At 42.2% G+C, this 27,735-nt stretch overlaps 1 protein-coding gene and 1 non-coding gene across 3 annotated transcripts; one reads left to right on the top strand and one right to left on the bottom strand.

Annotated features, from left to right (window-relative positions):
* Nucleotides 1-320: 320 nt before the first annotated feature.
* NRBF2 (nuclear receptor binding factor 2) lies at nucleotides 321-27,735 on the bottom strand. 2 transcript variants are annotated; one of them, XM_012445779.2, is made up of 4 exons: nucleotides 27,545-27,735; nucleotides 10,079-10,163; nucleotides 3,324-3,364; nucleotides 321-1,844 (listed from the first exon to the last, which is right to left on the bottom strand). In XM_012445779.2, the coding sequence occupies exons 1-4, from the start codon at nucleotides 27,572-27,574 to the stop codon at nucleotides 1,137-1,139; spliced, it is 864 nt and encodes a 287-aa protein (XP_012301202.1). In that variant the 5' UTR covers nucleotides 27,575-27,735; the 3' UTR covers nucleotides 321-1,136. The 2 variants fall into 2 exon arrangements, with proteins under 2 accessions (XP_012301202.1, XP_012301203.1); XM_012445780.3 differs by lacking the exon at nucleotides 10,079-10,163.
* Nucleotides 17,776-17,914, top strand: LOC135274132 (U4 spliceosomal RNA). The gene has a single exon (XR_010341926.1). It is a non-coding gene; the product is annotated as a U4 spliceosomal RNA (small nuclear RNA).

Genomic DNA, 27,735 nt, shown 5'->3' with positions numbered 1-27,735 from the left:
AGCAGTGCTTCCCCACACTATGCTCTGCCAGGGTGGCAGGTGCCCAAGGGACAGCTGCCTCCAGCCTAGAGCAGCCCTAAGCATCTTCCATGTGGCGGTCAGGAAGAAGGTTGGAAACAACACATTTAAACCTCAGGAACTTCTGGACTCTCCATCACCCTAGTGACAGAAGGGAAAATGGACACCACCATACTGGAAAAAAAAAAAAATCCATGACACAAAAAAGTAATCATCTAACCGCATCTGTTCAAAGTTTACAACGCAGAGAGAAGCCAATCAGTGCCTTGCTTTTTAACTATCAACCACATTCAACAAAGGTATAAAACGTAATTACTTTATTGATTTCTTACAATCAAATACTGCCAACTAGCATTACTCCCACTCTTGCATCATTAAAAACAAAGGGTATTTTCTCCTTGGTATTTTCAAATGATGCATTATACAATAAACAAAGTTAGAACTTAAAACGCACCCTGATTAATTATGTAAACTGGTAATTTGTTTAAAAAAGCATAATTTGGTTCCTTTCTTCATTAAATGGATTTAAATATTTCTCCTGACAGTCTTGAGGTTGTCATTATGAGTAGTGCAAAGTGTGGCACATATAGTTTCATCTAGAAGGGTGTGTATCTTACACACCTTATTTAAACAAACAAAATGTGCATTAACAAAATGCACACAGTCAATGCATGATAGAGAGCTTGTTTCAAATAGAAGGCAGTCCCTCGGGACACCATATTATTTAGGTTTTGCATTATCATTTATGGCATTATAGATTAATTACGCATAATATACTTTTAAACATTTTAACCCTGAAGATAAGAAAAATAATTGTTGCTTGAAAAAAATTATTCCAGGTAGCCATTTGGTTTGTATCAGGAGCAAGTGAACCCTCCATGAGTTTAGTGTCTGCCAAGTCAGAATCATTAGCACAAGTCAGTGAATCAGATACGAGACACATTTCACAGTGACTGTTTCCCAAGTCCTGGCAATGCCTCTTCTCTCACAGTCCGCCAGATGACGAAGCATTTCCGGGATGACCCTTCTATGTGGTTTTTCCCTTTTCATTTTTTTTGCTGGATTAACTATTACTGTATTATTTCCTCTTCTCCCCTCCTCTTCTGTGGCCTTCCATTTCAATTATTCATAAATCCTTTCAGAATATCCTCAGAGAGCTCCATAAGGGGAAGTTCTGGAGATGGAAAATCCAAGGGAGGAAGATTGGGGATTGGAATGTCCTTGGCTTTCCCGGTATTTGCTGCAAACTTCTGCCAGGTTGAGGAGGCTGTAGCAGTTTCTGAATGTGGTGGCAAGCTCCATAACTCTGACGTTTCTACAAAATCAGCATCTACATCCAGCTCCTTTTCTACTGGACCTTTAAGAAGTCTGGCCATTTCAGCCTTTAGTTGTTTATTTTCTTTCCTTAATCTTTCATTCTCAGCCACAAGGAATTCCACATGCCTCTTCAAATCTGCAATTTTGGTTGCCTGCTCCTCTATAATTGTTTTATCATCTTTTGGGGCTTTGCTTCCAATACATGGCTCCACTGGCTCACTCTTTTGCTGAAGTAAATACAGTAGTGTGTCTGGATCCCTGTCAAAGATCCCCTGAATCTCAGGCAGGCGTTTCTCTGTGGAAGGGCTGTACTTCTGAGAAAGGGGGCTCTGGCCCTCTGCATCCTCTGCAGAGGGTTTGTGAGATGCCTGAAGATGGGCAGCTACATCCTTGTCTGTGTTCTGCTGGGCTTTCAATCTTTCTTCACGCTGGGCCCTTTTCCATCTCTCTTGAATGAGGAGGAGCTGTTTCATGTGGCTATCCCTTTGCAATTCCAGTGAAAGATGAGCCTATTACACAGAAGGAAAGGTAAAATTTGAAGAATTTAACATTTTAAGTGTCTTAGTAATGCCCAACATATACTACTCCAAATTCCTCCTTTCTGAATAAACCAACACTTACAACTTACATATGTTTGCAATTGAATAAAACTTAACATTTTCCTCAATGTGCCTGACCCCATGTGTAATGTCATTTGTACTCAACTTAAAATTAGAAATCTTTCCTCTGTAGACATATTAATTCTACCAACAGCTAGAAAGAAAGTCTTCCTATCAACAGGCTGTTTGGATAGCTCAATACAAACCTACATCATGAGCAGATTCTATACTTTCAAAGGCAGTAAAAGGGATAGAACACAACTTTAAAGTCCCCTTGGTTCAGTCTGAGAAACTAATGGCTTTCCCTGCCACTGATACACCTCACAGAAATGGTCTCTTTAAACTGATACTTTTATAATAAAGTTTTTAAGAAGATATTTTGTATGTATTTATTTTAGAGACAAAGTCCCTGCTGAGGCTGAAGTGCAATGGCACAGTCATAGCTCACTCGAGCCTTGAACTTAGGTGTTCAAGTGATCCTCCCACCTCATCCTCCCAAGTAGCTAGAACTACAAGCATGTGCCACCATACCCAGCTAATTTTTAAAATTTTTGTAGAGATGAGGGCCTCACTATGTTGCCCAGGCTGGTCTCGAACTCCTGGGCTCAAGTGATCCCCCTGTCTTGGCCTCCAAAAGTACTGAGATTACAGGCATGGGCCACCATGCCCAGTCTTATGAATAAATGTATCTTGAAATACTTGGCAGGTCTTCCTCAAACACAGAAGACAACTTAAAACAATTGATAGGCCGGGCGTGGTGGCTCACACCTGTAATCCAAGCACTTTGGAGGCCAAGGTGGGCGGATCACCTGAGGTCGGGCGTTCAAGACTAGCCTGACCAACATGGTGAAACCCCGTCTTTTAAAAAAAAAAAAAAAAAAAATTGATGAAACAAATTTAAAAGTACCTGAACTGCTTAAGAATTCAAGCAAAGATTAAAAAATAAATATTAAAAATAATAAAAAATAAATAAATAAATAAAGAATTCAAGCAAAGACAAGTGAGGGGCTGGTCAGATTTAAATTATCTTTGACAAGCAAAGGGTAGTCCAACTGGTTTCCTCTTGGCCAGTCCTGTTTACTGACTGTGAGCTAATGATCATGTAAGAGCTAATGATCAGGGGTCCTAAGAGGGCTCTCTAAAAGATACATCTAGGCAATCTGTGAGTAACCACTAGAAAAAAAGAAGTTTCTGCATTCTGTGTCTGGGACATCGATTGCAATTCATTTAGTTTTAATTTCCTTTCTGAAGTACTCTTCCCTTGTTCATTTTATATATTTGTGACTATCGCATTTTGAGAGGGACACAATGCTTTGCTTTACACACAATTCAAGTCTCTACAAGAAAACCTTTCTAACCCTTGTTGCAAATATTAGGAAGATATCTCACCTGCTCAGATTGTGTCAGCTTCATGGCTTCAGAAAGATATGCTGTTAAAAAAAATAGGCATGTTAATATGTGTCATCATTTTGTAATTAATGGGTAAAAGGAAGAGTTTTAATAGTCCTCATATGACAAAGAAAACCAGTCTGATAAATAATTCTGCTATAATCGTGGATTTTTTTTTTTAAAAAGCATTCTTTCCCCAAAGGATGTCAGTGGCAATAAAATGAAAATATTCCCTACCCATTCTTGAAGGTTTTGTTATTTAAAACTGTAGATTTTATAATTCAGAAACTGAAGATGGCCTAATGAGAAAAACAGGTTTACGGAAGATTAAAATCAAACAAGAACCTATCAAAACCCTATTACTCATTATACTCACAAAAATATCATGAGATTATCAATGACTTCGTATCCATCTGAATACCTGGAACCTATCATCTTGGACTCCTATAGAATCACTTTTAATAAATACTGTCTCTGAGCTAGGCCATCAGCCTTAGGGTTAAAATCCCTAAGAACTTGTTGACATATTTACTGTAAGGAAGTTATTGAGGACAGTATAATGTCACTTATGAAGACCTTCAATAAACTTCTCTCTCTGATCTTAGAATCAGATCCTCGGTGACTATTTGTTTGAATTTTAATAGCCAATGTAAAAATTCTTATTTTCCCTCTTTAGGATGACTGCTAGAAAACATAAGGCAAGTTCTTAAAAAGAAAAATGCCAGAAATAATGGTACATTTTGTGAACTATATTACTAGTCCTTTCTCATTTTCTCTATGGATTTCCTTATCTATGTATCTCTCATTACATTTGATATTTTGTTATACATTCCTCTTTAAGACATTTGTAACCTTTCTGGAACAAGGTTAGGTATAAATAACAAGTTCTGCATCACTAATAAAGAATTGTCCAAAATGAATCTCCATGTTTATCTTGCTTGCTATAAACATTTTTGGCATCTCTTATCCCTACATTAAGTTCCTCTTTTGCCTTTCTGCAGATACTACAAGGCACTGCTTTCTGTCCAGTCTTGATCCAAATAATTTAGTAATTTTAATGTCATAATTTAAGAGTTCTTGCCGGGCGCGGTGGCTCACGCCTATAATCCCAGCACTTTGGGAGGCCGAGGTGGGTGGATCATGAGGTCAAGAGATCGAGACCATCCTGGTCAACATGGTGAAACCCCATCTCTACTAAAAATACAAAAATTAGCTGGGCATGGTGGCACGCACCTGTAGTCCCAGCTACTCGGGAGGCTGAGGCAGAAGAATTGCTTGAACCAAGGAGGCGGAGGTTGCGGTGAGCCTAGATCGCGCCATTGCACTCCAGCCTGGGTAACAAGAGCGAAACTCCGTCTCAAAAAATAAAAAATAAAAAATAAATAATTTAAGAGTTCTTGCCCGCTAGGTTCTACCGTAGTCCTTGAGGTAGAGATTAATTAGATCAGGGGTACCAAACCCCCAGGCTGGTACTGGTCTGTGGCTTGTTAGGAACTGGGCCACACACACAGCAAGTGTGCAGCAGGCAAACGAGTGAAGCTTCATCTGTATTTACAGTTGCTCCCATTGCTTGCATTACCGCCTGAGCTCCACCTCCCATCAGATCAGCGGCAGCATTAGAGTCTCATAGCAGCGCAGACCCTACTATGAACTGCACATGCAAGGGATCTAGGTTGCGTTTTCTTTATGATAATGTAATGCCTGATGATCTGTTAGTCTCCCATCATGCCCAGATGGGACTGTCTAGCTGCAGGAAAACAAGCTCAGGGCTCCTACTGATTATACATTATGGTGAGTTCCTCACCCCAGGTCTGCGGAAAATTGTCTTCCACAAAATTGGTCCCTGGTGGCAAAAAGGTTAGGACTGCTAGAATACATGCTCCCTCTCCAAGAAAAAAGAGAGGTGGGGCCAGGCGTGGTGGCTAGCACTTTGGGAGGCTGAGGCTGAAGGACTGCTTGAGCCCAGGAGTTCGAGACTAGCCTAGGTAACATAGCGAGACCCTGTATCAAGTTAAAAAGATAAAAAAAGAGTTGGTTATATAGTCTTTGCTCCAGTCATGCTTACCATAAATAATTACATTCGCTCCTCATCCCTTTCTTGTCTTTCATTCCTATAGTAAGTCTGTATAGCTGCAAACTTATTTCTTTTCCTTTTGTTCATGTTTAAATCTGTGGAGAATCCTAACTGCTCTGCTCATGTTCCAATACCTTGTTGACAAATGTTCTCAGACACCCCTTCCAACTTGCCTGCATTTGTCTCCCTGTTTGCTTTAAATCCACTTTCTTAACAAAGGGAATAGATTTCACGAAACCAAGCTTAAGCCAACTGAAGTTCCTCCCTTTGTAGAACCTTGAATATATGACAGGCTGGGTACGGTGGCTCATGCCTGTAATCCCAGCACTCTGGGAGGTCGAGTCGAGTGGATCATGAGGTCAGGGATTTGAGACCAGCCTGAAATCCCGTCTCCACTAAAAAAAATAGAAACAAATTATTTGGGTGTGGTGGCATGTGCCTGTAATCCCAGCTAATCAGGAGGCTGAGGCAGGAGAATCACTTGAACCTGGGAGATGGAGGCTGCAGTGAGCCAGGGAGATCACACCACTGCACTCCAGCCTGGGTGACAGTGCGAGACTCTTGTCTCAAAAAAAAAAAAAAAAAAAATTGTATATGACAAAGTTACCAAAGGATATTCCAAAGCACAAAGAATTCAACAAGAATCCAACTGTCATTTAAAGTACTCCCCACATTTAAATCTTACAAATGGCGCATTTTAAAGTTATTTTTAAAGAAAAAAATTATTTTAAATCTGATTCCATGTTCATGGATTTCCTCCACAGATTTACAATAGAAACAAAAGTATAGCAACACAGAAATTTAGAAAGAGTATCTATCTCAAAAACTGCTAACAATTCTGGTTAAACTACTTCCTTTTATTATGATATGAGGCTAAAATTTAAAGTAGATATTAAGCAAGTGATAGAATAAAGGAACTAAGGAAATATCAAGAATGTCTTAAAATAGTAACATCTGGCCAGGCACAGTGGCTCACGCCTGTAATCCCAACACTTTGGGAGGCCGAGGTGGGCAGATCACTTGAGGTTAGAGTTTGAGACCAGCCTGGCCAACATAGTGAAACACCATCTCTACTAAAAAACACAAAAATTAGCTGGGTATGGTGGTGCATGCCTGTAGTTCCCAGCTACTCGGCAGACTGAGGCAGGAGAATCGCCTGGGCCTGGAGGCGGAGGTTGCAGTGAGCTGAGATCATGCTACTGGACTGCAGCCTGGGCAACAAAGCAAGACTCCATCTCATCAGTGGTGGGCAAAAAAAGAAAAGAAAAAAAAAGACTCCATCTCAAAAAAACCCAAAAAACAAACAAACAAAAATAACATCTATTGCTCTTCTATCAGGAATCTGTTAAACCAGTACCAAAGCACACAAGGTGCAGCAATACACTGCCTCTGAATGATAAGGATTGATCAGATCTAGAATCATTTTCATGTTACCGCAGTTTCAAAAGGCTTAACATTTGTTTTCAACCAAAGTATTGATCAATTCCATATAAATACTGTGACTCTGGGGCCTGCTCATCTTCTGAAATGTTCATTTTGAGTTCTAAGCACTGTCAATGGCTATTAACTTACTTGTTTAAGCTTTTGCTCTTTTATTGTGTATGAACGAAGAGAAATTCACTTATGGAACTGGACTGAAAAATTACACCAATCAAGTTATAGCCACTAATCAAGGATTTAAAGCAATACATTTTTCCAGCAATGTTGAATCTCTGGGAGTCTGTGGCTTCTTAAACTTACCTCTTTAAACATGGAATAGGAAAATGTAGACACCTTCCCTTCCCCACCTCCTGCCAGATTTAGACAGTTTTTTCCCTTCCTGATGTGCTTATGTGGCATGAATGCTCACATGCCCAGTTTCAATTAATTCAGCCACTGTCCACCTCAAGAGTAAATCCTGCCTTTCCTCAAAAGGAAAGAGACATCAAGCAACTTATTTCAACACATTTATAATACAAACACTACAAGGAGGCCATAAAGTCCTTAGCTATGTAATCTTAGGGTAAGTTTTTAGTCTCAGAATCTCCTCTGATCTTTGACAGCTGGACATACAGGCCCCCTCTGTTTGCCCTTAAATTCTCTCACTTCAGCCTTTCCATCCTACTAGTCTTTCTCAGATGTTGATCTTTCCTTGTCACATCTCTGAAATGATGCCCAAATAAGTTGCTTCCTTTCAGAATACACCTACATCCGTACCTTCTAAGACCAGTTATAAGCCCTAGATGTCAGTCAGTTTCAAAAAGTGAGCTCATTTCAACCACATCAATTTTCAACTCAGACATTCTAAAACATAACACATGTTGAAACCCGCAATCAACTCAGTGGGATTTACTAATCACATTAAGTTCTACCTCCATAATTGAAGCTAATACGATCTAACAGATTGCCTTATTTTTCTATTCCTGAGAATGTCACATAATTTAGACTAGGGGTGGGAGAGGTACCTGAAGGCCAACATTAGTTTTAAGTCTTCAAAGACAAGGATTAGGTTAGGACTAAAACTTTCTTCTCTTTATATACTCATAACATCCCATAGCTCAGTCCATAAAATATGCTGATTTACTCCACTTAACATAGTTATATATATGTAACCATGACCATTTTGGGTTACATAAGGTATTGTTTCACTGGGGCATTCATATACAACATGACTTTCTTAAATAAACATGGTACATCGTCTTTGTAGTGATTACAGATTTAATCATCTGACTCATAACAAAATATGTTTTAGGGAAGATTTAAAGAGCACTAGTTGACATATTTAATGCTGTTCAAAGCTCTCATAAAGCTCACCATAAAAACATCCAAGGCCAGGAGCGGTGGCTCACGCCTATAATCCCAGCACTTTGGGAGGCCAAGGTGGGTGGATCACGAGGTCAAGAGATCGAGACCATCCTGGTCAACAAGGTGAAACCCCGTCTCTACTAAAAAAATACAAAAATTAGCTGGGCATGGTGGCATGCGCCTGTAGTCCCAGCTACTCGGGAGGCTGAGGCAGGAGAATTGCTTGAACCCAGGAGGTGGAGGTTGCGGTGAGCCGAGATCGCGCCATTGCACTCCAGCCTGGGTAACAAGAGTGAAACTCTGTCTGAAAAAAAAGAAAAGAAAAGAAAAAAAACAAAAAAACAAAAAAACACCCAAAGATTTATGGGATATCTGCTATGTGCTTGGCCCTGGAGCAGATACCTCCAGTACACTTCAGTGGCAAAACTATTTCTATTTAAAAAAAAAAAAAAGGGGGGTGGGGGCCTGGTGCAGTGTCTCAAGCCTATAATCCCAGCACTTTGGGAGGCCAAGGCGGGTGGATCACAAGGTCAAGAATTCAAGATCAGCCTGGCCAAGATAGTGAAACCCCATTTCTACTAAAAATACAAAAATTAGCCAGGTGTGGTGGTGGGCACCTGCAGTCCCAGCTACTCGGGGAGTTGAGGCAGGAGAACCACTCAAACCCGGGAGGTGGAGGCTGCAGTGAAGCCAGACTGTGCCACTGCACTCCAGCCTGGGCGACAAAGCAAGATTCTATCTCAAAAAAACAAAATCAAAAACCCCCATACTTAAAGTGTTCTTTGAAGATTACCAACTTCTAGGCAAAAGTCACTGTAGTAAGAAGACTTATCCAAACTACTGCCCACCTTGCAGTCTGTATTTCAGCAGTAAATACACTGGGGCAGCCTCTGTCACAAAATATGGCTCTGCCTGTCAGCAGACTTCAGTGTTTGCCCTAAGAAAGGTGACCTGCACATATGCCCTAAGTGCATGCAAAAAAAAAAAAGAAAAAGAAAAAAGAAAGGTGACCTGCATTAATTTTAGATGCAGCATGAGTAAAACATCCTTTCCCCAAAGATTTTTAAATTTTTATTTTTATACTTACCACTACACTAACAAGGACCCAAAGCTTTTTGGTTACTCAGCCAACAGAAACTGGTCTAAGCAAAACAGCCCCCCAAGATCTATTTCTGAGTTCAACATATGCTAGGTTGCTTGACTGACTAGGGTAAAATTAGGTCTTTGATAAGAAGCCAACAATTCTAAAATTCATACCAAAATGAAAGCTATCAGCAGCATGTTACTATAAGCACGCATGTAGAGATGATATATTCAGTTCCTGAGAGTCCTCATGGAAAAAAAAAAAAAAGAGATGATATATTCAGAAGGGAAGCTAAAAAAAGACCACAGGAAAAATCTTCCCACATTTTAGGTAACAAAAGTCTTTAGTAAGTTTTGCATTATCAGCATGTCAGAAAACAGAAACGCAGTGAAAATGAATTGGTTGGTATTGAATTACTTCTTATTTTTAGAACCTAAAATGGCCAACTATTTGAAACCCAAACTCCTTTTTTATAACAACTAAGATAAAATGGCAGACCTGTTAGAATCAGCTCCCGTTTTAGGGATCTTTGGGATCAGAAAGCTGTGTCCAGGAATTGTTTACCACTTACCACATTTATGCCATCTTCATGGTTTAGAAAGAAGATTGGATTAGGAGGAGCTGGGAAATCCAATGTACTCACTTGAAAAATAACCAAGGCTAATATTCTGGTGGGTCAGCAATATCAGTCTTGCGTCTGAAGAGCAACACACACATTACTATTGTGACTGTCTGCTCTTCAGTTTTTTTTTGTGTGGTTTTTTTTGTTTTTGTTCTTCAGTTTTACACTGAGCACTTAACAAGAATACTCACCAGCAGCCTTTTTGTGACAAGAAATAGCCTCTTCGTATTTGCCTGCAGCTAATAAACGGTCTGCTCGTCTGCTCTGTTGATGAGCCTAGAAGACAAACATCCCTTAGTTCCTCTGGATCATAAAACATGATTTCTTGTCAAAAGCAACTACTTTTTAAGAAGATAAAAATACTGTTTGTTGCCACGTATCAAACCATTATTATAGCTCTATCTGTAGTTGGATAAATATAATGGGTAGAGCCTAGAACTGCAGCATCTGAAAGGAACTGGCAACTTCTTTGAGTTCTACCAATAAGCCCTCTCAAGGTTAACACCAGGCACTTAACTCCTTCAGTGACTCACATTCTTCCACTCTTTGGAGATTAACCAAAAGTTACATAGATTGTTATTCAAAATGTCTACTTTCTTGATTTTTAACAAGCTCTTTTCAAAAGAAGAGCTATTTTGTAGATACTTTCAGTAGTCTGTATAGTTTAAAAAACTATAATCAGGAAATCACTCATCACGCAGTAAATCCAAGCTTCTCTTGTAACATCTCATTCTTCCAACATTAAAGTTACTAATTGTTTTTAAAATAAAAAATTTGGACATTGTATAGTCAATGAATTCACAATACCAACATCTAATATTACAAAGATTTTTTTAAAGATATAACTCATCAAAAGAACAAAGGCAAAAAAATCAGAAGTTCTAACAGTAAATAATGTAACTGCTCTTGAATTGCAAAGGAAAATTGATTAAATAAGCAGTCATTGGCCTCCTTACACTTTAAGAATTTCAAGGCCGGGCACGGTGGCTCACGCCTATAATCCCAGCACTTTGGGAGGCTGAGGCAGGTGGATCACGAGGTCAAGAGATCGAGACCATCCTGGTCAACAAGGTGAAACCCTGTCTCTACTAAACATACAAAAATTAGCTGGGCATGGTGGTGCACGCCTGTAGTCCCAGCTACTCGGGAGGCTGAGGCAGGAGAATTGTCTGAACCCAGGAAGCGGAGGTTGCAATGAGCCGAGATTGGGCCACTGCACTCCAGTCTGGCGTCTGGTGATGGAGCGAGACTCTGTCTCCAAAAAAAAAAAAAAAAAAAAATTTCAAAAGAGCTTTAAAGCCAGGCCCAGTGGCTCAAGCCTGTAATCCCAGCACTTTGGGAGGCTGAGGCGGGCAGATTACCTGAGGTCAGAAGTTTAAGACAAGATGAGCCAACATGGTGTGAAACCCCATCTCTACTAAAAATACAAAAATTAGCCAGGCATGATGGCGGGCGCCTGTAATCCCAGCTACTCAGGAGGCTGAGGCAGCAGAACTGCTTGAACCCGGGAGGCAGAGGTTGCAGTGAGGCGAGATTGCTCCATTGCTCTCCAGCTTGGGTGACAAGAGCAAAATTCCATCTCAAAAAAAAAAAGAGAGCTTTAATATACATTATTTCAGTTGCTTTAACTATGACTTTGTGAATGCTTTTTCCTCTCTTACATAAGGAGGCCCAAGACTGGTGGGGATCACATAACTTCCATTAAGCTTATACTTTTAACCAGGAAGGAAAAAAGCAGAGATTAGCTTAAGTTTTCTACCTCATGTAATGTTTTCTTCAATAACAAACTCACATATGATTTAGCAAAGCTTCACAGCTTCACAAAAAACTGAAAAGCACTGTAGACCCATGTTCTTAACAGCATTATTCATAACAGCCAAAAGGTGGAAGCAATCCACATGTCCATCAACACATGGATGGATAAATGCAGTCAGTATATACACACAGGAATATTACTGTCTTTAAAAGGAAGGTAATTATGATACTACAACATGGATGAACTGTGAGGACATTAGACTGAATAAACTAACACAATGATAAAAGGACAAATACTGTACAAATCGATTTACTGGGGTATCTAAAGTAGTCAAACTCATAAAAACAGGAAGATTGAATGGTGGAACAACTCATCATTGAATGGGGGGTGGGAGAAATGGGGAGCAGGTATTCAAATGGTATAGTTTCAGATTTTCAAGATGAAAAAATTCTGGAGATTTGTTGTACAACAATGTCAATATACTTAACGCTACTAAACTGTTCACTTAAAAATAGTTAAGAGGGTAAACTTTACATACATATATATATTTTTAATATTACTTAAAAAAGGTGAAAAGTGGGCCGGGCATGGTGGCTCATGCCTGTAATCCCAGCACTTTGGGAGGCTGAGGCAGGCGGATCACCTGAGGTCAGGAGTTCGAGACCAGCCTGGTAAATAGAGTGAAAACCCATTTCTACAAAAAAGACAAAAATTAGCCGGGTGTGGTGCTGGTGCCTGTAGTTCCAGCTACTCAGGAGACTGAGGTCAGGATCACTTGAGCCTGGGAAATGGAGGCTGCACTGAGCTGTGATCGCACCACTGCACTCCAGCCTGGGTAACAGAGGTCATCTCAAAAAAAAAAAAAAGGTGGGTGCAGCAGCTTATGCCTGTAAATCCCAGCACCTGGGGAGGCCAAGGCAGGTGGGGGTGGATCACCCGAGGTCAGGAGTTTGCAACCAGCCTGGCTAACATGGTGAAACCCTGTCTCTATAAAAATACAAATATTGGCCAGGTGTGGTGGCTCACGCCTGTAATCCAAGCACTTTGGAGGCCAAGGCAGGCGGGTCACCTGAGGTGGGGAATTCAAGACCAGCCTGACCAACATGGTGAAACCCTGTCTTTTTAAAAAAAAAAAGAAAGAAAGAAAGAAAAATACAAAAATTAGCCAGGAATGATGGTGGGTGCCTGTAATCCCAGATACTCAGGAGGCTGCAGTGGGAGAATCGCTTGAACCCAGGAGGCAGGAAGAGGTTGCAGTGAGTCGAGATCGCATTATACTCCAGCAGCCTGGGCAACAGAGTGAGGCTTCATTTCAAAAAAAAAAAAAAAATTGAAAAGCTTATCTGTTCTCTCAGCTGAAAAATGATTTGTCTTGGATGCTTTTTAAACACATGTTCCTTTTATGCTGCATAAAAATACTTCACAGAATCACTTTTGCAATTCAGATTATAAATATTCTGGGTATGTTTGCAAATCATATCAGTATAAAACACAGGTGAAGACTAAAGTAGAAAACAGCACTTCCAGCAATGCACTGCTGTGAGCCACTTCTATTTCTGTAAGAAACAAGCAACAATCTTCAAGATAAGATTCGTCCCTTTCAGTTAGAGGATTTCAGAGACTTTTTATTCTTCAAATAGTAATTAAATTTTTCTCTAAGTCTTAACATATTCCTGGGAACAATAATAGCTTACAAGAAATGACTGGGTAGGCTGAGCACAGTGGCTCATGCCTGTAATCCCAGCATTTTGGGAGGCCAAGGGGCAGATCACTCAAGGCCAGGAGTTCAAGACCAGCCTGGTCAACATGGTGAAACCCCATCTCAACTAAAAGTACAAAAATTAGCCAGACGTGGTGGCACATGCCTGTAATCCCAGCTACTCAGGTGGCTGAGGCACAAGAATTGCTTGGGCCTGGGAGGTGGAGGTTGCAATGAGCTGAGATTCTGCCACTGAACTCCAACCTGGGCAACAGAGCGAGACTCTGCCTCAAAGAATAATAAAGAAATGGCTGGGGGCTTAAAATAATGGACACATTTTAGCCTTGGACTGAGCAAAAAAATACATTCTGAACACATGAGCATTTTCTAGTACCCACAAATTACACAGATCTTTTGGGAAGAGAATGTACATGAAGAAGAAAGCTAGTATGTACAAGCAGTTATGATTAATCTAATTTCTCTAATAAACATGTTTTGATACTGTTAAAACAAGTGGTATTAAATCAGTAAGACTCTAGGTTTTAATGAAAATACAAATCACCTGGTTAAAATACAGACTCTAAAAGGCCGGATGTGGTGGCTCACGCCTATAATCCCAGCACTTTCAGAGGCCGAGGCAGGAGAATCGCTTGAACCCAAGAGGCAGAGGTTGCAGTGAGCTGAGACAGCACCAATGCACTCCAGCCTGGACAACGAGAGCGAAATTCCTTCTCAAAAAAAAAAAAAAAAAAAAAAGAAAGAAAGAAAGAAAAAGAAAAATAGAGCTTGAGATTCAACCCAGGTAAAGCCAACATTGCTGGCTGGCTCATGGATACCCTCTAAGAAGCAGGGATGAGATACTATGAGGTTACTTCATTCTAACACTGTTTTCTATCTGTGTGTACCCCTGATGAGTTCAATCACTTTCTACCCTATGCTATGGATATTTATGTAGCTCCATAATTAAACTTCAAACTCTGTGATGACAGAATTGTTAACTGAATACCAAAAGAATAAAAAGTTCTCACACAGTGAGAGCAGGTCCTCATGGCTCTCCCAACTCCCTTAAAATGTAGAGTCCAATCTCTAATCAGTCTGCCAATTTAGGAGTTAGATCTCACTACAGTTTCAGATTATTGTTAATTTTTTTTTTTTGAGACGGAGTTTCACTCTTGTTACCCAGGCTGGAGTGCAATGGCGCGATCTCAGCTCACCGCAACCTCCGCCTCCTGGGTTCAGGCAATTCTCCTGCCTCAGCCTCCCAAGTAGCTGGGACTACAGGCACGCGCCACCATGCCCAGCTAATTTTTTGTATTTTTAGTAGAGACGGGGTTTCACCATGTTGACCAGGATGGTCTCGATCTCTTGACCTCGTGATCCACCCGCCTCGGCCTCCCACAGTGCTGGGATTACAGGCGTGAGCCACCGCGCCCAGCTTAGTTTCAGATTATTACTGAGCTCAATAAAAACATCTCCTCTTAGATCGCTTACAGTATCTTTCCTAAAAAAGAAAAAAGAAAAAGGAAAAAAAAAAACCACACATCTCCTCTAGGTTATTTGGCACCACAGCAATCAAATTCCGTATTTTTTTAAAAGGACAGTTCCTACTACATTCTTATTAGACACACAGCAAATGCAGCTTCTTGATAGAGCTCAACTGCCAATGTTCAAATCTCAGTTTGACTATATGAGACACATGAACCCGGCTTTCCCAACTATCTGCCTCAGTTGTCTCATCTCTAAAATGAGAGTTGTTGTCTGCTTCTGTAAATTTAATGGCACCAAAAACAAAAGAGTTAAAATTAAACTAGTTGAAACATCACAGCGCTTAGAATAGTGCCTGGTACTGGTACATACTTGATATATCCCTCATTAAGTACTATGAAAGACAATAGAAGTAATGGAAGTACATGCTATCAAGAAGTTGACAATATAGTTGGGTCTAGACTACACGCATTAAAAAAATTTTTCATCTTAATTATTTGGGACAGGGTCTTGCTCTGTTGCCCAGGCTGGAGTGGAGTGGTGCAATCACAGCTCAACACAGCCTCAATATCCTGGGCTCCAGCAACCCTGCCACCTCAGCCTCCAAGTAGCTAGAAATACAGTCAACATGGGACCACACCCAGCTAACTTAGTTTTTGTAGAGGTGGGGTCTCAATATATTGCCCAGGCTGGTCTCAAACTCCCGGGCTCAAGCAATCTTCCTCCCTCACTCACCCAAAGTGCTGGAATTATAGGCATGAGCCAACATGCTCAGCTAAACTGCATTTTTTTTTTTTTTTGAGACCGAGTCTTGCTCTGGAGTCCGGTGGTGCAATCTCAGCTCACTGCAACCTCCACCACCTGGATTCAAGCGATTCTTCCGCCTCAGCCTTCCAAGTAGCTGGGACCACAGGCACATGCCACCACACCCAGCTAATTTTTTGGTATTTTTAGTAGAGACAAGGTTTCACCATGTTGGTCAGGATGGTCTGGATCTCTTGACCTCGTGATCCGCCCGCCTCAGCCTCCCAAAGTGTTGGGATTACAGGTGTGAGCCACCGCTACCAGTTAAACTGCATTTTTTAAAAACTGAAGATTTTACCAAAAACCTGTCTTGGTGGTGGTTCTTATTTTTAAAACAACCTTTACAGATTACACATATTAAAACTGATCTCTCTTTAAATACAGTTCTTGGTAGAATCACAGCCATTAAAAGTAATAGGCTGAGGCTGGGTGCGGTGGCTCACACCTATAATCCCAGCACTTTGGGAGGCTGAGGCAGGTGGATCACGAGGTCAAGAGATCGAGACCATCCTGGTCAACAAGGTGAAACCCTGTCTCTACTAAAAATACAAAAATTAGCTGGGCATGGTGGCGCGTGCCTGTAGTCCCAGCTACTTAGGAGGCTGAGGCAGGAGAACTGCTTGAACCCAGGAGGCGGAGGTTGCCGTGAGCCGAGATCGTGCCATTGCACTCCAGTCTGGGTAACAACAGTGAAAACTCCGTCTCAAAAAAAAAAAAAAAAAGTAATAGGCTGGGCATGGTGGCTAATGCTAGTAATCTTAGCACTCTGAGAGGCCAAGGTGGGAGGGTTGCTTGAGACCAGCATAGGCAACATAGTGAGACGCCCCACCTCTACAAAAAACAGAAAAATTAGCTGAATGTGGTGGTGCACACCTGTAGTTCCAGCTACAGGAAGGACCGGGAGGATAAGGAGCTCAGGTTGAGGCACAGTGAGCTGTGATTACACCACTGCACTCTACTCTGTGGGACAGAGCAAGATACTGTCTCAAAAAGAAAAGAGTAATAAATCATAAATGTTTCTTTAGTAATTCAAAATAAGTTATGATATTCACAATAAAACAGTCTCACCTCTGTACTTCCTAGGCAATCCATATGATTCTCTGTGGGAGTTATATTCTTTTTAATTGCTTGATAGGTTATTTTAGATTGAGGTCTACAGCTGTGGTTGCCCATCATTTCTGACAGATGATTCATTTTGTAAACAGTTGACATAAACTTATGGTATTGGTAAATATAGTATGGAACTATATTTTTTCTTATGACTTTCTTTCTGGTTTTTTTTGAGATGGAGTCTCATTCTGTCACACAGAGGCTGGAGTATAGTGGCACGATAATGGTTCGCTGCAGCCTCAACCTCCTGGGCTCAAGCAATCCTCCTAGCTCAGCCTTCTCAAGTAGCTGGGACCACAGGCATGTGCCACTATACTCAGCTAATTTTTTTTTTCTTTTGGAGAGACCAGGTTTTACTATGTTGCCCAGGTTGGTCTTAAACTCCTGCACTCAAGTGATCCACCTGCCTTGGCCTCCCAAAGTACTGGGATTACAGGTGTGAGCCACCATGCCCGGCCCCACATTCTTGAATTACCTTGTCCTCTGGATACCTAAAGAATCCCTTCTCCAGATTTCAAACTGAGGATCAGAGAATATCAATAAAGTCTAATTAATGTGACACTCAGAGGAAACAAAGGTCGGCAGGAGAGGAGTGAACCAGACAAGTCTGAAAAGGGAGAAAAAAGAGGGAGAGTTTGATTAAATCTGGCTGATAGGCTCCATATGTTCATAAACCAAACTACATTATACCCCTGCTCTTCCTGCACCTCTCTTTGGAGTCCAATAAATTCTTTCTTTTGGCTTAAGCTAATTTTAAGTGGGTTTTCATCAACTACAGCCAACAAAAACCTTAACTACAACAACTAGGTTACTAAGTTACTGCTCTCACTGACAAGTAACCTTTAACTTCCATATGCTAACTGCTTTAAAGATACATGTTCAGGCTGGGTGTGGTGGCTCAAGCCTGTAATCCTAGCACTTTGGGAGGCCAAGGTGGGCGGATCACCTGAGGTCAGGAGTTTGAGACCAGCCTGGCCAACATGGTGAAACCCCATCTAAAAAATAAATAAATGGAGAGAAAAAAATACACGTTCAGCTTTGCGCAGTGGCAGTATCATAGCCAATGAGGTTTATCTGAGGCACGATTATTGCTAATTGAAAACTTTTCCCAATACCCCGCCCATGATGACGTGAAATACAGTCGGCATTGACAATTTGACAGTCTCTACAGACTGATTTAAAAAAAAAAAAAAAAAAACAGAAAAAAAAATACATGTTCAATACTACCTTCTTTCCCAAAGGAAAACGTATTACTTTCTATAACTCTCGATTTATTTCTGTGTCCTTGGGGAAAGCTGTTTCGTAAAGAGGAAAAGACAAAGAACACCATATGAACACAGTACTGAAAAGGCCCCAAAGGAAAATCTAATATATATCTGACTTTATTGTAGAGTCTTCAGTTGAAAGAGAAACCTCACTCACTCTCCCTTTCCCAATCAATGTGAGTCTCCTACAAACAAGTAGCAAACAGTATCTCAATAGCACTGAATTGACTGTCTAATACAATGCAATTAAGATTAACTGCCCAAGATAACTCTTAGAGAATTCCAGGAAATAATCCTTTTTTTTTTTGAGATGAAGTCTTGCTCTGTCGCTCAGAGCTACAGTGCAATGGTGTGTGCTTGACTCACTGCAAACTCCGCCTCTGGGGTTCAAGTGATTCTCCTGCCTTAACCTCCCAAGCAGCTGTAACTACAGGCATGCGCCACTATGCCTGGCTAATTCTTGTTTTGTTTTTTGATAGGAAGTTTCACTCTGTAACCTGGCTGGAGTGCAATGGCGCGATCTTGGCAGGTTCAAGCAATTCTCCTGCCTCATCCTCCCATGTAGGTGGGATTACAAGCGCCTGCCACCACACCTGGTTAATTTTTGTTTTTAGTAAAGATGGGTTTCACCACATTGGCCAGGCTGGTCTCAAACTCCTGACCTCAGGTGATTCACCTGCGTCAGCCTCCCAAAGTGCTGGGATTACAGGCATGAGCCACCACACCCAGGCTAATTTTTATATTTTTAGTAGATATGGGGTTTTGCCATGTTGGCCAGGCTGGTCTCAAACTCCTGATCTTGTGATCCGCCTGCCTTGGCCTCCCAAGTGCTGGGATTACAGGCGTGAGCCACTGCACCCCGCCCCAGGAAGACTGCTTTTTAAGTCTAAAGATCAACTTCTCCCATATGCAGGTCAGCTTGCATCTTTTTTCTTCCTTTAACTTTTAGTTTAGCTTTTTTTTTTCCAGAACTGTCACCATTTGCTATGAAGACAGTGAGAATCTAGTGCAGTATCTTTCAAATTACATGATGCAACCCACTAGTTGGTTGTGAAGTCCATTTAGCAGGTCACGACTAGCATTTTTATTTTTATTTTTTTGTTCTTTCTTTCTTTTTTAATGCAGAAAGCTGAAACTGGATATTTATTTATTTATGAGATGGAGTCTCACTCTGTCGCCAGCCTGGAGTGCAGTGGCAGGATCTCGGCTCACCGTAACCTCCAGCTCCCAGGTTCAAGGGATTCTCCTGCCTCAGCCTCCTGAGTAGCGGTGACTACAGGCGAGCGAAACCATGCCCAGCTAATTTTTGTATTTTTAGTAGAGACCTTATTTCGCCATGTTGGCCAGGATTGTCTCAATCTCTTGACCTCGTGATCCGCCCACCTCAGCCCCCAACGGCTGGGCGACTGTGCTCAGCCACAACTAGTATTTTTAAAATATGTAACTGTAGGGACTCCATGTTTGGATCCCCTTCCATGAACACTCTCACGGAAGCCATTTTTTCTCTATCCTGGATTTCCCCTCTGGAATCCCCTTCAACACTCTCTCATGGAATCCTGTCTTCCCCTCCTAAACTCCATCTCTCTCTCTATTTCCTTCCACTCAGTGTGGAAGCTGCTTTCCTCTCCTGGATTCCATCTTTCTGGATTCTCTCACTCAGTGTGAGAGTTAGCTGTTTCTTTCTCTCTCCTTCTCCTGTTTCTCTTTAAATAAATCACTTTCTACACTTTTGAATCAGGTATTTACTGCATGCTGCATCAAGGTCCCCTCTTTCTTGAGAGGGCAGGAGACCAAGAACCTGGAGAAACATCCTCTCAGGGGAGCTGAGGGCACCCTGAACCCCAATATTACATTTTGGAGAGCCAGCCAGAAGAGGGGTACAGCCAGAAAAGGGGTAAAGCCAGGGAAGGGGTACAGCTGAAGACGACGACTTCAAAACCCTGTTAAGGTAGTGGAAATAGACTCATAGATTCATCACACTCAGCTGAAGCCTTGGATACCTCCTGGAAAAGTCACAGACCCTCCACTACGCAGCCTGAAGTTCCCGGAGATTACCCTTCATCCACCTGTGAGCCATTAGAAAATCTACATGCTTTTCTAACAAGATCTTCAGAGAAGCAACCACTCAAAAGTCTAATTTATATCCTGGCATTAATAGGACTACAACCCTCAACTTTGCTCTCTCAAACTCTGATCATCCTTTTCATAGTGGGAAAGGAACCTGCCTCTTTCTAGGAAAAATGCTGCTATTTTATAAACCAGGTAAGTGTTGTTTTGAACACAGAACTCAGGAATCAATCAAACACAGGGCTAAAAATCTTCCAGAAACAGTATTGTGAGGTTTAACAACTGGCTGTCCTGGCTCTATTCTCTCCTAGGCTCATTTATAACCATTCTATATTTGTTGGCCTCTGGGCCTCTCACCTTTAACCACTTTGTCACATTCATTTCTTCTATAACCATAAGGTCACAAATAATCCTGCCACTGGAACCCCAGATGTCCTTGGCTTGTGGGCTCTATCGTGGACCTTTAGATCAACCTGCACCCTTGAAAAGCTCCCCTCTGGAGGAAACCTCAACTGCAGGGCCCCTTCTAGGCCCCAGCTCAGCAGGAAGTAGAGGATTGACGCCCGTGTTCCAACAGAAATTGGGCTTTCCTGTTCGATGCGGGGAATGAGGGAATGTGTTCTCTTTCTGGGTCCACAAGGGGGTGCAGTTTTAAGGGCAAGGACTTCCCAGTGACATGACCACCTCCCATCTCTCTCCATTGGGAGATTTAACAGTTAATGTTGCTGGGCATAGTGGCTCACACCTGTAATCCCAGCACTTTGGGAGGCCGAGATGGGTGGATCACCTGAAGTCAGGAGTTCAAGACCAGCCTAGCCATCATGGTGAAACCTCATCTTTAAAAAAAATTAAAAAATTAAAGTTTAAAAAAAAAAAAGTTAATGTTTAAATTTCATGGGCATGAGAAGAAACAAAAAGTCAGTCACTCCAGTGGAAGTTCTAAGGAACTCCTTTCATTGGCCCGGGGTCTTAGAGAAGGTGGGGGTTCCTCCCAGGTTAAAAGTCCCTTTCTTCCACACCCCTCTGGACTCCATGTTTGGATCTCCTTCCACAAACACTCCTGTGGAAGCCATTTCTCTCTATCCTGGATTTCCCCTCTGGAGTCCCCTTCCGAACTCCCTCGTGGAAGCCTGTCTTCCCTCCTAAATTCCATCTCTCTCTGTGTTCCCTTCCACTCAGTGTGGAAGCTGCTTTCCTCTCCTGGATTCCATCTTTCTGGATTCTCTCACTCAGTGTGAGAGTTAGCTGTTTCTCTCTCCCTTTAAATAAATCACTTTCTACCAAAAAAAAAAAAAAAAAAAAAGAAAGAAAAGTATCTAACTGTAAACCAGGCGCAGTGGCTCAAGCCTGTAATCCCAGCACTTTGGGAGACTGAGGCAGGCGGATTACCTGAGGTCGGGAGTTTGAGACCAGCCAGATCAAGATGGAGAAACCCCATCTCTACTAAAAATACAAAAATTAGTTGGGTGTGGTGGTGCATGCTTGTAATCCCAGCTACTCAGGAGGCTGAGGCAGGAGAATCCCTTGAACCTGGGAGGCGGAGGTTGCACTCCAGCCTGGGCAACAAGAGCAAAACTCTGTCTCAAAAAAAAATATATATCTAATTGTAAATATTAGAGTTCATCTCATACAGCAAAAAGTTTTAATTTGTTTTTGGTGAAATTTATGAGAGCCCCGCAGTTTTGCACAATTCCAGGAGCCATTTTCTACAATGGAGCAGCCCTACAGTAATACTCTCTGTATGTGTTGTCATTCTGCAAAAATTTCTCTCTGTGGACCACAATCAAAACACATAAACACACTGATTTATAGAAAGCTCAATATTCTACTTTGAATCTTTCTTTTTTTTGAGACGTCATTTCACCCTTTTTGCCCAGGCTGGAGTGCAATGGTGTCATCTGTGCTCACTGCAACCTCTGCCTCCCGGGTTCAAGTGATTCTCCTGCCTCAGCCTCCCGAGTAGCTGGGATTACAGGCACGCGACATCATGCCTGGCTAACTGTATTTTTAGTAAAGACGAGGTTTTACCATGTTGCCCAGGTTGGTCTCAAACTCCTGACCTCATGTGATCCACCTGCCTTGGCCTCCCAAAGTACTTAAAGTACAGGTGTGAGCCACCATACCCAGCCTAATCTTCCTTTCAAATCCCACTATCACCACTTACCCGGCACTTCAAAGTATTCAGCTGTAAAATGGGGGGAATATCTCATATTTAGCTATAAGAGGAAAAAATAAAAAATATACATGTCCAATGCCAATCCCATCACTTAGCAATAATTGCTGGATATTTCTTAGTGCTCTCTACCTCCTTTTTCCAGAGTGCTTCCATTATGCCCAGCTTGTGACAAAGAATAAATTTTCCTTGGATTTTTCAGGGCAACAAAGAAAGGGTTCGAATTGCCTCTTTTTACCTTTAAGATTTTAAAGCCAATATAATTAACGAGGGATAGTTACAAGGGCTCCAGGCATGTACATGGTCATTCCTTGGACCATGATATCTGATTACTTTTCTTACAGAAGCTGGACAGCAAGAGGCTTGCTTCATTAACTCCCTCATGTGATTTAAGAACTGACCACTCTGGAGGGAAGCTGTTACTCAAACACTCTCAGCACTCTTAAGGGCTAAACACAGAAAATGTTTGTGGCCAGGCAGCCACACGGACCCTGTCTTTTGCAGCAGAGGCAAGCAAAACACGAGCAATAGTCACGTACAAATTAAGGTCTAACGTCACTTTCCAAATCAGCAGCAAACCAAAGAACTAGAAATTATTTCACACGAGTTTTGACATTTGTTACCAACAGTGACACCGACAAAGTATGTGGAAATAAATACCTAAATATACACTAAGTAATTATAAGTCATAATTTTTTCCTATTTAAAATTGACAGGCTGGGCAGAGTGGCACACCCCGTAATCCCAACACTTTGGGAGGTTGAGGCAGGAAGACTGCTTGAAGCCAGGAGTTCAAGATCAGTGTGGGCAACACAGCAAGACTCCATCTCTACAAAAAGCTTTTTAAAAAAATTAGCTGGGCATGGTGGTGCAAACCTGTAGTCCCAGCTACTGGGGAGGGCTAAGGCAGGAGGATCCCCTGAGTGTGGGCAACAGAGTAAGACTCTGCCTCTTAAAGAAAAATAGACAAGACCAGGCATGGTGGCTCATGCCTGTAATCCCAGCACTTTGGGAGGCCGAGAAGGGCAGATCATGAAGTCAAGAAATCAAGACCCTCCTGGCCAACATGGTAAAACACAGTCTTAAAAAAAAAAAAAAAAAAAAGAAAAATTGACCAAAAAACCTTAATGAAACAAACTTATTCAGAGTGCAAAGACTAGCTATTCTTTTCTTCAGTAGAAGTATAATTTTTCTTTTGACAAACTTCAACCAGAGAATTAGAATGCATTATCTGTGGTACATATTAAAATGAATATTTCAAACTAGTCTCTTCCAGATATTAAAAATTCACTGTGAGGAATTTCTGAGGATCAATACTGGAGCAGAGGTACTAAATGCTAACACAGAATCTACAATTCAATAATAGATGAGAACCACATTGAAATGAACATGAGTACAATATGGCAGCATTACTATCAAGAGTTCCTGATATCAAAATAGGTTTGTGATTCATAATGTATTTAAGTCACTGACCTAAGTAATTACCTGATTCTCTCAGTTTAGGCTTATTTATCTGTAAAACTGGAAAACACATCTTACTAAGTTCCGAGGATGCTCTGAGGACACATGATTACAAATTCATATACCATGAGTCCTTATATACAATGAATTTGAAATACACTATGATGTCATTAGACAAAGCTTAATGCATTAGCAACTCTGAGTATTAAAAAAGCTTGTATAATACTAATGGAATTTTCAAAGGCATTCAAATTATAGCATTGAGAACTCTCATCTTGAGTCAACTAGATATTAGGTGTTCACTGACATAAAAGAATGTCAGAATTTTCCAAAAAACCCCATATTATAAAACTGAGTGACAATTCTGAATGCCAGAGGCCTGTAACTGGTCCTCATTCAAGTAACTGTCAATGTCTGTTCTATTGTTATCTTCCAATAAACGATTATGCTGGAAATCAGATCTTTCAAGCCTCAAATGGTTTAAGAATTCAAGGTGCCAAATTTCTGATACTTGCCCACATAAATTTTATGGCTGGAATTCGTAGTTATACTAGGCTGCTTAAAAGACTCTCTGTCGACATTCACTCAGTTTTATAAAAAGAAGAATTTAGGCTGGGTGTGGTGGCTCACACCTGTAATCCAAGCACTTTGGAGGCCAACGCAGGCGGATCACCTGAGGTCTGGAGTTCAAGACCAGGCTGACCAACATGGTGAAGCCCCATCTTTTTTAAGAAAAAAAAAAAAAAAAAAAAAAAAGCCGGGCGCGGTGGCTCACGCCTATAATCCCAGCACTTTGGGAGGCCGAGGCGGGTGGATCACGAGGTCAAGAGATCGAGACCATCCTGGTCAACAAAGTGAAACCCTGTCTCTACTAAAAATACAAAAATTAGCTGGGCGTGGTGCCGCGTGCCTGTAGTCCCAGCTACTCCGGAGGCTGAGGCAGGAGAATTGCCTGAACCCAGGAGGCGGAGGTTGCGGTGAGCCGAGATCGCGCCATTGTATTCCAGCCTGGGTAACGAGAGCGAAACTCCGTTTCAAAAAAAAAAAAAGACAGGCCGGGCGCGGTGGCTCAAGCCTGTAATCCCAGCACTTTGGGAGGCCGAGGCGGGTGGATCACGAGGTCAAGAGATCGAGACCATCCTGGTCAACATGGTGAAACCCCGTCTCTACTAATACAAAAAAAAATTAGCTGGGCATGGTGGCGCGTGCCTGTAATCCCAGCTACTCAGGAGGCTGAGGCAGGAGAATTGCCTGAACCCGGGAGGCGGAGGTTGCGGTGAGCCGAGATCGCGCCATTGCACTCCAGCCTGGGTAACGAGCGAAACTCCATCTCAAAAAAAAAAAAAAAAAAAAAAAAAAGAAAAGGAGAATTTAAACAGTCTTGCCACCATTTAACTAATTTTTCCTAAACTGGTAGTGATTCTGCAGTTCCATCTGCAACTGTCACCCAGTTCCAGTCTTCTCATAAAACACCACACACTCGTGGGGCAGTTGGCTGGGGTTATGCTGCAGCCAAATAAAGTGAAGCTACTGGAACTGAACCAACGGTCATTTTGCAAGGACACCTGAACTCTGAAGCACTTTGTAAACAGCTGATTATTTCTAGTAACACTCCTATGAAGTTTCAGTATTGAGCCATCCATCATATTTCATTGCAAAGTACATGTCGCCTTAAAAACAAGAGAAGTGCAAGACAGTTCCCTGGTTATTTAGAGTCAGAGTCGCTCTGTCGCCCAGGTTGGAGTGTGGTGGCACGATCTCGGCTTACTGCAACCTCCGCCTTCGGACTCAAGTGATCCTCCCACCTCAGCTTCCCGAGTAGCTGGGACGGCAGGCAGGCGCCACCACGCCAGGTTATTTTTGTACTTTTTTGTAGAGACCAGGTTTCACCATGTTGCCCAGGCTGGTCTAAAACTCCTGAGCTCCTGATCCACCCGTCTGGGCGTCCCAAAGTGCTGGGATTACAGGCATTAGCCGTGCCGCAGTGCCTGGCCTGGTTTAAAAAAAACTCACAAATGGCTGGTCTGAAGGTAGTGAGTTATCTCAATTGATTGTTCAGTCAGTTACAGATCGAACTCCTTGTTCTACTCTTTCCCCGCTTCTCACTACTGCACTTGACTAGTCTTAAAAATAAAAATAGCCGGGCGCGGTGGCTCACGCCTGTAATCCCAGCACTTTGGGAGGCGGAGGCGGGTGGATCACGAGGTCAAGAGATCGAGACCATCCTGGTCAACATGGTGAAACCCCGTCTCTACTAAAAATACAAAAAATTAGCTGGGCATGGTGGCGCGTGCCTGTAATCCCAGCTGCTCAGGAGGCTGAGGCAGGAGAATGGCTTGAACCCAGGAGGCGGAGGTTGCGGTGAGCCGAGATCGCGCCATTGCACTCTCGCCTGGGTAACAAGAGCGAAACTCCGTCTCAAAAATAAATAAATAAATAAAAATTAAAAAAAAAAAACCCTCACAAATGTAGTCCAATTCTACAGGTAAAAGTTATTAAGTGTAAACAACTCTTACTACCTGGGGCAGGGCCCAACTTAAAACTGGGAGGGGCTCCTCACAGCAGCTAACCTGGCACCAGTGATTTGGTCCAATAATCTTACACTTTTAAAGCTCAAGTCCAAACCTTTATTCTACAAATAGATTTTAAATTAAGGGCTTATGGTCTGGTTATAATCGCTAACTCTTACACTGTACTATGTACTTATTACAGTTCTAAGTGCTTTACACCTATTTACTCCTTTAATCCGGACAACAAATCTGAAGCAGAGTGAGGTCAAGTAGTTCGCCCAAGGAAACAAAGCTATCAAGTGACAAGGTTAGAATTCAAATCCAAACAGCATAGCTTCAGAACCTATAGTCTTATAGGCCCTACTGCTTTACTAGGGCTCAGAGTTCTGAGAGAAAAGAATCCTCTATAGTGCTTTTTTTCAATCCCACTATCGCAAACGAATTGCAAACCTGCGACTTAAAAGTTCTACCTGTGTGCAACCTTAGTAATCTAACTTTTGAATCCAAAATGGGTAACCTCTCTGAGAAACTAAAAGATGATGTGGCCAGTCTGGAAAGAATTCGTCTTTCCTGGTGTTAATGGGGTTCTGCTTTTTTCTAATTGCAACACCTGAAACGCCTTAAAACATAAGTAAACAGGTTATCAGCCACTTTCCTGAGAACAGCAAACACCTATTACACTTTAATGATGCCTAAATTGATAAATCTGAACTAAAAACAGGACTTTTTTAAGCTCAGATTTATCAATTTAGGCATCAATCAACAACAATGGCTGTGTTTTTCCCCAGCTGTCTCTAATATAGTTGGGAGAAGACTCAGTTTATGCATGTGAATGTATGTGAGAAATGAGAGAGAAGTGAGGGGTGAAGAGGCTATTCATTCCTCTCTCTCCAAAGCGGGGCGTCTTAGACCATCCTGCTTCAATTTAAAATCAGTAACACACACCATTTCTGCCTTGGCCGGCTTCAGTGCCTCTCCAGGCTGTAGGGAGGGTGGCTACGTGGCGTTAGGAGGACTTCCCGCAGCCAGAGAGGAGGTGGCAGCCCCAGTTGGTGGCATACCCTCGCCCAGGGCCCCGCAGCAGGGGGCGCCAGGAGCTTCCCGGGGATCCCCCAGGAGGGCAAAGTCTGAAGTGGCTGGCCTGGAGCCGCAGTTCGGCCAGGGCCTGCCTAGCACCCACTCAGAGCCTCTGCGACCACCCCTGCCAAACCGCCCACCCCTACCAAACCAAACCCCCGCCGCGGCCTCAAAGGTTAGCCGATGCGCCAGGGACGGGGCCGGGCTCCTGAGGAGAAGGCACCCAAGACAGACGCTGTGGGACACTCACCAGGTTGAGGGGTCCTTCCATTACTTCCATAGACCCCGAGGCAAGCGGTGGCCTTAGGAAGGGAAGCGGTAGCGCCGGGGAACATGGAGGGGACTGCAAGGGAGCGCGATGCAGCCACGGAGACCGCGGCCCCTCTCTGCGCCCCAAGAGCCAGTGGTGGGCGCAGAAGGAGCAACAACCTTACCACTTCC

The sequence above is a fragment of the Aotus nancymaae genome, unplaced genomic scaffold, assembly GCF_030222135.1.
Source record: "Aotus nancymaae isolate 86718 unplaced genomic scaffold, 86718_ANA_hifiasm-v0.15.2.pri h1tg000010l, whole genome shotgun sequence".
NCBI classification, from domain to species: domain Eukaryota; kingdom Metazoa; phylum Chordata; class Mammalia; order Primates; family Aotidae; genus Aotus; species Aotus nancymaae.
Note: the sequence above shows the minus strand (reverse complement) of the source record. Positions and strands in the feature narration are given on the sequence as shown.